This window comes from Cucumis melo, chromosome 3 (assembly GCF_025177605.1).
Source record: "Cucumis melo cultivar AY chromosome 3, USDA_Cmelo_AY_1.0, whole genome shotgun sequence".
NCBI lineage: Eukaryota > Viridiplantae > Streptophyta > Magnoliopsida > Cucurbitales > Cucurbitaceae > Cucumis > Cucumis melo.
The window spans coordinates 18,725,081-18,737,551 of NC_066859.1; the positions used below are offsets into that span (position 1 = coordinate 18,725,081).

A 12,471-nucleotide genomic window follows, 5' to 3' on the forward strand; every position below is an offset into this window, starting at 1 on the left:
GAGGGTATCCTATGCAATGAGTTTGCATAAGACCATGAAATAGTAATCACTAGATGTAACTCCGTTAACTAGTCGGATTTCTATTTCATTAAAATGACTTAGGTAACTTAGTGTTAATCGTGAGTGTATTATGAACTCCTGTTCTCGAGGGATTGTCCTTTGATTTGTATGGTTGAGAGTGGCCAAATTGCCAACTCAATATGCTTATCATTTTGGGACAAGACCGAGTGGGGAGTTGGGAACATAATCACACAAGATGAAATTCACTCCTTCTCGACTTTAAGGTAAGTAAATAAGTATTCCCTTAAATGGTGTCTTTGAGACTTGAACAAAGGGCCCTACCCTCTCTATGACACGAGAAGAGTTCCTGTTTAGTGGTTGGACCATAAACATGTTGTTCATTAGAGGAGCATTGATATTTAAGAATTAGAAGTAACCTAGAGGTGGAAATGGTAATTTGATCCAGCTGGTGTTACGAACATTCGTAAATGACTAACTTACTAGTATTGGTCTATATCCATGGACATAGAAATATATCTACAGTGAGAAGAGTTCAGCTGTGAGTCTTTAGTGGAATGTATACACAGTTAATGAATATTGATTAACGTGGTTAATGAGTTTAGCCAATTAATTTCATATCGTTGTAACTTCTGAACTGTAAGTCCATTAGGTCCCCTTCCTAGCTCGTAAAGGGTAATGAGATTTAATTTGATTGATTGTAATTTGAAATGTTCAAATTTACTTGAACATTAATATAATGTATATTGAAGAATTAATATAATGTATAGTGATACATTATAATATAAAGTTTATATTTTAATTAAATTTTATTATATAAATTTAATTTTGGATATGATTCAAAAGTAATTTATGAAAAAATAAAATATTTGAATAATTTAATGTGAATTTGATTCATAATAAAACTATAGGTTAAAATTTAATGCACATATTAAAACTATAGATTATGAAAAAAAATTATATTTGAATATGATTCAAATTTGGATTAAATTAAATATATGATATTTAATTTAATAAATTAATTAATTGGAGAATTAATTAATAGTTTATTTTAATTTGATTTAATTAAATTAAAACTATAAAATATGTGAGAGATATTCATTTAAATCAATTTATAAATGAAATAGTAATTAAATATGATTTAATTAATTATTTTAATATATTAATTTAATATTGATTTATTAAATTAATAGGGAACGTGGGTGGTTTTTCCACGTTCCCATTTATGCTCTCAATTTCCCACTTTTTCCATCTGAAGAAGAGGAAAATCTTTTTTGCATAAAAAAAACTGAAGAACTGTTATGTGATTCTGTAGACGCTAAAAAAATTCTCTCTAGAAAAGAAAATTTTTCTCTGGAAATTTTTTTTTCCCAATTGGTTTCCAAGTGGTGGTGTCTCTCAATTTGGAGTTTTATAGATACAGAGACATCAACAATCGTGAGTTACAAATTCTTTGTATTTCTCTGTTATTCATTATTTAAAAGCATGCTTAGCCATGAATAAAGTGTTGCCAACGTCTTCGTATTTTTTAGGTTCCCAATTAAATTGAGTTACAGTCTCTGTTAATTCTTCCTCTGCGTAGGGCTTTTATCCCTTCACTTTGTTTACGATTTTTATGTTCTACATTTGATCTCCACCGGTGTTTTTGTACGATTTTGGTTTCAATTGATTAGTTTTATTTTTCTATTGATTTAGGGTTTTTTTTTGAATAATAGTGAACATTTATAGCTGTAATGGTATGTCCTGTTAGATTATATTTACAGTAAGTTAAAGAATAGATAATCGAATGAAGTAAAATATGTAAGTTAATTAATATGCAATCTACTTACTTTAGTGCTTTCATTGATCCTTTTTCGTGATTTTTTTTATTGAACATTCATCTTTTTCAATTTTTCTTGATCTTTTTTTTTTGTTTGTCACTTCTTCTTTGGTATTTCTATTTTTTTAATAACATATATGTATCAGATGATTATCATAAACTAATTAAATATATTAGACGACTATCAAGGAGCTATCAGATAAAGATCAAAAACTTATATTATGGAACTATCCAAATTTAAAACAACATATATGTATTGGAGGCTATCACAAACTAATTAGATATATCAAACGACTATTAGAGGTCCATTAGACATATATAAAAAACTATAGCTACCCAAATTTAAAACAATACATATGTATTGGAAGATTATCACAAAAATTAGATATATCATATGACTATGAAAGAGGTATGAAATAGATATAAAAAACTATTAAGGAGCTGTCAGAAACTCATTTGATATATCATAAAAGTAGGAGAGGGTGTATGTTGTTTTGTGAGAACAATAATAGAGAAATGAGTTTGGAGGGACACTGTGTGTTATTGCCGTTGGTGGTTGAGGGTAGCCATGCTTAGAAGTTAGAACAAACAGTTGGTTGAGTTCATCTTCATTAGTCTGATTTGAATGTTATAAGCATGCATGCATCACACACGCACACGTCGGCTTCACATACAATTCTCCGCCTCTCTTTTTCATTTAAGAAAACAACCGACATCGACATAGAAAATGAGTCAATCATAAAGTAGTAGCGTTGCACCCACCGCCACCGGAATGTGTCATAGTTTCTTGAATTGTCCAGCCAACACCTCCACGACTCCACCCTCATCATTCTATACATTTTCTTATTTTATTACAAAAACAACCTTTTCTTGTAGTTATCATTTATTTTTTATATTTCTTTTCAAATCTTTCAACTAAATTTAGCTCATCCATAATTTATTATCTTTTTTAAAAGACTAAATTATAGGATTAAAGAAAAAAAAAAAAAAAAGAGTAAGAGAGTATGTACAATAAAGAATAGGAAAAATAAGAAAAAGAAAACTTTCACGACGGTAACAAAAACACCAAACTATTTACGGCCCGTATAATAAAATCCATGAAATTAACTATCTTTTAAATATTATTGGTTTGTCCTCTTGCTTTTCTTATTTTTCTCGCTGCGATTCTTTCATCGTCTTCCTCCTTGCTGCAATTCATCATCTTTCTTTTTTTCTACTGCAATTTCGTGTTTCTTCTTTTCTGATTTTTTTTACGTCGTTTAATCTTTCCATCGTCTTTCTTATTCTCCTCTTTTTTCTTTCCGATGCGATTTGTTTCCATCGTCTTTATTCTTTTCTGATTCTTTTTGTGTGTCGTTTAAATTTGGGTAATCAAATCTAAATGAGTACAAAAAAATAGCAAAATCTAAAAGATTGTGTATAAAAAATCTTGAAAAAAATTATTTAGATTGGAGTAGCAAAATATAAACGATCGTCTGTAAACAAATAAATCATTGAGTAGACAAATCTAAACAATCATATACCAAAAAAATTTAAAAACTGTTTAGCCAAAAGTAAACGTGTATACAAATCTAAACGATCGTGTAGAATACAAATTTAAAAAAATCGTTTAGTCAAACCTAAACGATCGTATAACCAATTTTCTTTTTTTAAAACTTAAATCTAAACGATATTGTGTAACCAAATTTAAACGTAATCAAATTAAATGATTGTATACAAAACAATAGCAAAATCTAAACGATCGTGTAACAAATATATTACGCGCGCATTGTTGACGGTGTAGTTGACAAAATATTTTTGATATTTTACACAATGGACCTATGAATTTTTTCGTTTTCAAAATTGTTCTATACGTTGTAAATACTTTGTTGCTTTTTTATATTATTAAAAAAAAGATCGCTAAGAAAGATATTTATAGTATTTGTTTAAAGAATATTTTTCCTTAGCAATCCCAAAACATACCTCTGGTCTAAGTTGTACGATTGAAAAACTCAGGTAGTAATTTGGAGAAGATATAGGAGAAGCGTTCCTGTATTTTATTTTTGTTGTCTCCACACTTTAAAAGAAAAATGGATGGAAGTGGTGAGTGAGAGAAGTAGAGCAGTTAAGATTTGGTGGGTATTAAAAATGCAACATCTAGAAGACTGTGGGAATATGCCGTTGCCGACACCTAACTCCCTGACGGTCACGTCTTTACATATCCCAATCAATCTCTACTAAAAATCTAATTTAATCTCTCTTATTCAAAATAAATATCCTTTTTTTTAATTAATTTTAAATAACAAACTAATTAATTCTAATTCAATTACTTCTCATTAATATATATTCCAATTTCTAACACCATCAAATAACTTCACATTTAACTAACTCAACACCACACCACACAAATTCAACGCAAATAAAATAAAAGCTAACATACCTTCACTCACATATCACTTATATAAACACATTAGATTATTGTATTTGTATCAGATACAAAGTGAATCGTATTTATAGTGTTCCTAGGATAAGATACCCTAACCTTATCCCTATATTATAGACCCTTTAAGCTTTATCTTCAATATTCATCTATGCATATTGTCTCAAGACTCAATAAAACAACTTAGGATACTAGTTTTTTGGATTAAGGTTATTAAAACAACTAATAAAAGAATCAATAACATTTATTAAAATTACAATAATAACACTTTATTTAATAACAATCAATGAATTATATTTACCATTTACGAGTTTAGGACATAATTAAACCAAATATTGTGATAGTACAACAACAATTGCAAAAGTTTAGAACTATTATTATAACAGCAAAAGACGATAAATACGTTGCAAGCATAGTACGTACCATTAGATAGTTTGTCACTAGAGGTGCAATTATAATAATGGATCATGTATAGATTGATGAAAGCTTCGCAAATCCTTTGACGAAAGAACTAGCGAAGATAAGATTTTTAAAACCTCATAAAGAATGAGACTCATGCCTATAGAAAAATGAATCACTTGTGAGGTAAACCCAACTTGTAAATTTGGAGATCCCAAGAAATAGGTTCAAATGATAATAATTGATTACAAGTGATATAAAGAGAATAATGCTAGAATAATTAGGAATTCCAGTCTTACGATTTAGAGTGTTAGCATGATATCCTGAAGCGAATGAATAAGTTGAACTTTGTTCTTAATGAGATATATACTTGATGTCAAGTGGAGTACCTAACTACATGAGTATTGTTAATAGATTTGCCTTTAAGGATGTAGAAGTGAGGGTAGCTTCCTATAGTATGTTTTATAGGCAAATTCTCTAGAACATTCATTAAACTAAAATAGATGTGCTAGGCCTTAATAAGGTGAGAATATAGATAAATGAGAAATTTTTGATATCTTCACATGTGCACGTCGTTGCCTCTGTAAACAATAATTGAACTATTATTAGTTTATTGTCAACTAATATTTAGTTGGTCAACTAGAACTAGTATCCAATTGTTTAAATTTAAATTTAGTTTCTAAATTTTGTAATCAAACACATATGTGAAAAGATAAAATATATAGAATATATGTTTTTGTTTTAAGATTCTATACTAAATAGTCACTTAATTTCTGAATTTAGTATTTTATGTTTTATTGTTAAAGTTAGATTTTTGTTGTAAGCTAGCTAGATATCTTAATTTATACTTTATTTTTTTTGTATGATTAAAATAAAATTTAAAAGATAAGTGTATTATAGATATTTTAATTTATTTTGCTATTTTTAAAAATGTGTATTTTAGTTATTTATTTATTTATTTTTATATTACATTATATTATTAGATTAGATTAGATTATATTTTCTCCATATTTGTTGTGTTTCTAAAATTTCACAACAAAGTTTCCATTTTCATGCATTCAAGCATTACTTGGTGATGTAGAGTCGCATAATTCTTATGAAGGACAAGAACGATATGTCGTACTCGGAATACACGTAGGGTTCCTTATTGTTTACGTTATGTCGACATTGCATGGATTAGGGGTTAGGTTTTGATGGCCCTAAGCCTTATCAGAAATCTACGTGGACATCCAAATTAATCCTCACCGTCTATTTATTTGATCCTTTCTTGATTTAAATGCCACCTAACCTAACACCTTTTATTCACTTCACTTATCTCAATTAACTTCCACAACTCAGTGATACTATTTAGGATATTTAATTTGAGTATGATATGGACATTGGATACATATCTCTGCTGTATCATAAAAACTCGATAAAAGATAAAATTCTTTTTTTTTTTAATTTATTAATATTGAAATCTCCTTTAAGAAAAATCTGGTATAACTTTTACTTAGTTCAGTGATAAATTTATAATTAAAAAAAGAGAATTATCGCAAAGCTTGGAAGAATAACTAATTTATTATTATTTTTATAAAGTTATAATTTAGTCGATAATTAATTAATTGACATTAAATTTTAATTGAGTCTAAGTCTGTTTTCGTCTTTGACCTATTATTCTTACTTTTGACCCATTTCCATAAACATTATTAGGAATCAAGGAAAAAAGAAGAAAGAAGTTTGAGCTTATTCAATAAAATTGGAAATAAACTTGTTGAAGTTTTAAAGAATATTTATGAGAAGAGTTTAGATATTTTAACCAAAAAATGAATTTGATTGTAAATGTGGTGTATTTGTAACAATACAACCACCGAATCGGCTATAAATATTTGCCCCACTCCCTTCCCAAAATTACCAACACATCCAAATTTAGAACAATAATACAATACAAATACAACATCTCAACTACAAAAACCACTATGTCGGAGGAAAACCGCCACCACAGCCTCTTCCACCGCCACAACGAGGACGAAGAAAATGTCCCCTCTAAAAACTCCACTTACTCTTCTGACCTCTCTGAAAACAAACTCGATGCTTACTCAGAAAATAAGGTCGCCGCCGAGTACGGTGGTGGCTATGGGGATTCTCACAATAACGTCTCTGAGTACGGTAGTAGGTACGGAGAGTCTGAATATAAGGCTGGCGAGTACGGCGGTGGTTATGGTCAGTCCGAAAATAAAGTCGCCACTGAGTACGGTGGTCTGTCGGAAGATAAGGTAGATGAATACGGTGACGGGTATCGTAAGTCTGCAAGAAAGGTCACTGGAGAGTACGGTGGAGGGTATGGTGAGTTGGAACGTAAAGAGGACGAATATGATGGTGGGTATAGTAAGGGTAGACGTAGATCCGGCGAGTACGGTGGTGTAATGGAAGAAAAGGGCGGGGAGTACGGTGGTGGATACAAAAAAGAATATGAGGGAGGAAATGAAGATGAGAATTCAGATAAGGAAGATTACAAAAAGGAAGAGAAACACCATAAACACCTTGAGCACCTTGGCGAGATTGGTGCCGCCGCCGCCGGTGCCTTTGCCTTGGTATAAATATATTTAATATATATTTTTATACAACTCTCATTCATCCATCTTTCTACAATATTACTATTATTATTATTATTATTATTATTATTATTTATTAAAAGAATATCAAAACTGTCTAAGTTTCGAAACAATTTAATCCTTAAAATTGAAAGGGTTATAATTTTATATTTAAATTTTGTTTTTCTAGACATTCTTTTAATAAATATATTAGGAAGTGAAAAATAAGATATCGATACAAAAATCAAGAATAATAAATTTTGTACGTAAATAATTTATCAATCTTTTTATTTTAAAAAACTCCTATTTAAAGATTGGTGTTTATTCATTAATTGAAATTAATTATAACGAAATATTTTAAGAGATGTTTTTAAATATAATTAACAAAATAACGAAAATAATATTTTGTGAATATCACAAAATTTCAGAATTTATAAATAATAAACAAATTTATAAAAATTTGTATCGGTGACTATCATTGATAAATGCTAAAATTTTATAACTATAGCATTTTGTAACTTTTAAAAAAACTAATTTTAAAAGTGATGGAAAATCAAGAAACTTAATTAGCTAAAATGTTTTAAATTAATTAATAGAAATTAATATTAAATATTTAAATGAAGTATTTAGTAAAATATTGAGATTAAAAATTGTAAAGTTTAAAATATAAAGACCATAAATTAAAACAAAACTTAACTTTAGAGAACAAAATTGTAAAATTTTAAAATCTAATGAAATAGAATTGAAATTAAACTTAACCAACTAAAACCTAAAACTTTAAAACTTTATTTTAAAATTTTGACACGTTAAAAAAGGCACAGCTTAAGGACTAGAAAACAATTTTTTTTCTTCATTTCTTTTTCTTATCCATGAAATGTATTTGAAATGAGATTAAAATAAAAATGTTGTCTAAAAGTGTTTAGTTCATGACTAATGTTTGTTGAATATATTTTGGCATTTTTTGTTGGCCAAACTCTAACGATCATTTTTTAGTTATTGCTACCATCAATCACTTGTCATCGTTTTTTACAATTATTATTGACCTTCTTCGGCCATCACTTTTGGTGACTGTTTTCTAGGAACTATCATCTACCAACTCCAACCCATAACCTCCATGGACCAATTCTTTTATTAAAATTAGAATTTTATAAAACATTTTTAATAAATTATCAAATCAAACAAACTTCTACGTGAAATCAATTTTGAAGAAAAAAAAAATCTCAAATGCATATGTTATTTATTTATTTTAATTTTAAAGAGTTTTACCAAAATATTTAAATGAAAAAGTATTTTTTGAAAACATTTTTTTCGAATTATTCCAAACAATCCTAAAGTCATTGCAAGTCATTTTAGTGGTTTGAAAATTAGTTCCACGTACTAAAAAGTTTCTTCATATACGAATTACATTCAAATTTCAAAATATGACAAAATACCAAAACATGTGTATTTTTACCCTTTTTCATAAGTAAACCATAATATTTTAATTAGTATACAAGTATAAATAATCAAACCTTTGATCAATTAAATAATTAACTATTAAATTATACAAGAATTTATTTTAATGATAAATTTTCATAAATATAACAAACCAACTAAAATATTTACGCTGATGTAACAAAACTGATGAAGTTAGCCATTTTTTAAATATTTGAGATTTGTCCTTCCACCCTTCTTCTTCTCTTCCTATGATTTCTTTCTATTGTCTTTCTTATTTTTTTATTTTTATTTTTTTCACTGCTATTTCTCTTCATCATCTTTCTTCTTTTTTATGTCATTTAGATTTAGATTTGGGTTTACTAAAATCTAAACGAACCAAATCTAAACATTCGTATAAAAAAATAGCCAAATTTAAAAGGATCGTGTATAAAGAATATTGAAAAAAATCATTTAGATTGGAGTAGTCATATCTAAACGATCATATAAAAAAACAATCGGGTAGACAAATCTAAACGTTTGTGTACAAAAAATTTAAAAATATCGTTTAGCTAAATCTAAACGATTGTATACCAAAACATCTTGAAAAAATAAACAATCGTGATCATGTAGCAAAAGAATCTTAAAAAAATTATTTAGCCAAATTTAAGCGATTGTGTACCAAATTTTGAAAAAAAAATGTTTAAATTTTAACGATCATGTAACCAAATTAAATGATTGTGTAACCAAATTAAACAATAGAATTGAAAAAAATAAATCATTTAGATTTAGCTATCCATATCTAAAGAATCGTGTAACCAAATCTAAACGATCATGTACCAGTCAAATCCAAATGATCTTGTACTAAATATATTACGTGCGTTGTTGACGACGTAGTTGACGGGACAATTTTGGTATTTTCTATGGTGGGTCTGTGAGCTTTTTTTTTTTTGTTTTTGGAATTGTTTATACCATGTAAATATTTTTTTTCCTTTTATTATATTTTGAAAAAATCCCTCATTTTAAGTTCAATTTATGTGACTTTTTTCGTATATTAATTTTATTTCGAAAGAGGAAGGAAACTAAGATTTTCATTGCCTGGAAATGCAATATAATTGCAGCATGAGAAGCATGAGGCAAAAGAGGATTCAAAGCATGGACACAGGCACAAGCTAGAGGAGGAGATAGCGGCGGTGGCTGCGGTCGGAGCGGGTGGCTTTGCATTTCATGAGCACCATGATAAGGAAGAGGCAAAAGAGGAAGATGAAGAGGCTCATGGAAAGAAGCATCACCACATATTCTAAGTTAAACCCTCAATATAATTTCCACAGTAATCTTATTGTCCATTTCAAAAGTAATTAATTACTATCAAATACACGTGTCGTCATAAAACTTAAATAATAAACTATATAAAAATGGTTGTGTTTTGTGCTTATTTTTTATGTTATGTTCTATTTCTTCTCTCTTGTGTAAAGAGAGTTTAGATAAAGGTGTGGGAGGGGATGGAGATGTAATATGTTTAGCTATGTCTTCAATATTTGATATTCCATTTTGCCTTCTTATTTGTAATATTCCACTAATAGCAACTATATGGATTACACTTTTACTACATACATACATGATTTAATGATTAATTAAATACTCAAAACCACATTAATAATAACTAATTCAATTACTTAAAACATGATAGATTTTAAACTATGAGATTAAATAATGCTCAAGTTCTCATATAAAAGCTCAATTAATTTGAGATTCCCCTAATTTTCTTATGCTTCTTTACATAACATTGTCCGCCCTCTTTTTACGTAAATTTAAGATTGCCTTTATTTGAATATTTACTTCTTTCTCTCTTATACACTACACCTATAAGCGTCCGCTTACATCCAAAAAAGTATTAGCACTCACTACATTCGGAGTTCTCACGATGCATATTACGACGTCGGAATAAAAAATGTCAGAAAATAGCACCTCCGCCAACATCGTAAGGTTTGTGTTCGCAGAGGAAATCTATCATAACGTTGCTTTCGTGGCATCGGGAATGACCACACAATCCCCGACGTTGTACACTTAAACGTCGGGGAAAAGGAAACATTAAATAATAATTTTCTTTTTTCCGACGCCATGCATATAAACGTTAGGACATAGGTGACTACTCCTGATGTGGACGTCTACGGCGTCGAGGAAAAGGACATTATTATTTAATTTGTTTCATTTTCCTCAATGCCATGCATATATATGTAGAGAATTATATGGCCATACCCGACGTATAAGTTGGCTGCGTTGGAGAAAAAGAAATGATTAAATAATTAGTTTATTTTCCCGACGTCATGCATAAAGCATAAGGAATGGGGGCCACTATTCCCGACATTTTATTTATGACATCGGGAATAGATGGGATCTCCTGACGTTTTCATTGTGCGTCAGAAGATCCCCTATAAAATTCCAAATCTATGTTATGTGAACACATGTTCGAAAAAAGAAAGAAAAGGTTAGAGAGAAAGAGAGTCCGAGAGAGATCCAACCATTGGGAAGAAGGCCATCGTTCGCTGTTCGTCGCCGTGGGTTGCTTCGTCGCTCACTGTTCTGTCGTTTGTCGTCCTATTCGATCGCCATCGCTGTAGATTTCGGTAAATTTTCTGTTTGTTTTTTTTAAGTTAAAGAAATGTATGTATAAAATGTATATTGAATTTGTTATAGGTTTAGGGTTGAAATGTATGTTTAAACGTATAGAAATTGTTTGAGGTTTAAGGTTGAAATTGTTAAATGTTTAGGGTTGAAATTGTTAGAGGTTTAGATTTGAAATTGTTTAAATTGTTGAAATTCCTGGGGGTGGGGGGGTGGGGGGGGGGGGGGGGGGGGGCGCTTCTGCTAGATTGAGAAAAATATTTGCTAGAAATGTTAGTTAAAGCATTTTGATTGATTTGTTCTAGCTATCCTCCAGTTATGGTAGTCTTTAGTCTTTAATTTGTTATTATGTTTTGTTTGTTAAAATAGTTGAAATTGTTTGGGAGGCTATAATGGATTAGAGATGGACCTAGAATGGATTGTAAAGTTTCTTGGAAGTGTTACATAGCTTGTAAAGAATGAAATAAGTTGTGGTTAGTTTGTTGTGGCTATCTTGTAGTTATAGTAGTCTCTTTAGTTTAAACTTAGCTTTAGTGAAAGTTGGGAGATTGGGTACTTATGAGGTGTAGCTTGGAGTAAGTTTGAGCATATGAGAGGAGGAATATAAGACTAATCAAACCTATTTATGTTTTTGGTCTTTAAGGATGGACAAGGGTTGGATGAAACTTAAGGAATAAGTTCTCGGTTGAGTATAGAGAGGGAGTGTCCCAATTTTTAGAGATTGCAAAGTATCATGTCGATGATTACGGACGAACAAGGTGTCCATGCAAGAGATGTATGAACTGAATTTGGGACTCATTAGAGGGTCTGGAGTGACATCTATTAACAATTGGAATATCCTCCTCCTATACAGACTAGGTGTATCATGGAGAGCCAATGAACTTGCATAAAGGTATATAAAGATTTGATGAAAGAACTAGAAGTAATCCTTTTGATGAAGGAACTAGTAGTAACCATTTTCTTGAAGAAAATGAAATGTTGGGTATGCTTAATGATTTACAAGCTCTGATTAAACATGAAGAAGAAACGGAGGAAGGTTTGTAGAATGAAATGCCGTTTAATATTGGTATAGAACAAGAGGCAACAAAGATATTATAGGAGTTATTGAATGAAGCATATAATGTGAGCTATATCTCGGCTGTTCAAAATTTTCCTCCCTGAACTTTTTGGTTAAGTTGATACATATCAAGGTTCTTAAAAGTTGG

At 29.6% G+C, this 12,471-nt stretch overlaps 1 protein-coding gene and 1 long non-coding RNA gene across 2 annotated transcripts; one reads left to right on the plus strand and one right to left on the minus strand.

Annotated features, from left to right (window-relative positions):
* Window positions 1–2,865: 2,865 nt before the first annotated feature.
* On the minus strand, window positions 2,866–3,922 carry LOC127148713 (uncharacterized). Its single transcript, XR_007819742.1, has 2 exons — window positions 3,800–3,922; window positions 2,866–3,214 (listed from the first exon to the last, which is right to left on the minus strand). It is a non-coding gene; the product is annotated as an uncharacterized LOC127148713 (long non-coding RNA).
* Window positions 3,923–6,381: 2,459 nt separating this feature from the next.
* On the plus strand, window positions 6,382–10,203 carry LOC103501317 (uncharacterized). Its single transcript, XM_008464860.3, has 2 exons — window positions 6,382–7,228; window positions 9,763–10,203. The coding sequence occupies exons 1-2, from the start codon at window positions 6,614–6,616 to the stop codon at window positions 9,943–9,945; spliced, it is 798 nt and encodes a 265-aa protein (XP_008463082.1). The 5' UTR covers window positions 6,382–6,613; the 3' UTR covers window positions 9,946–10,203.
* Window positions 10,204–12,471: the final 2,268 nt, after the last annotated feature.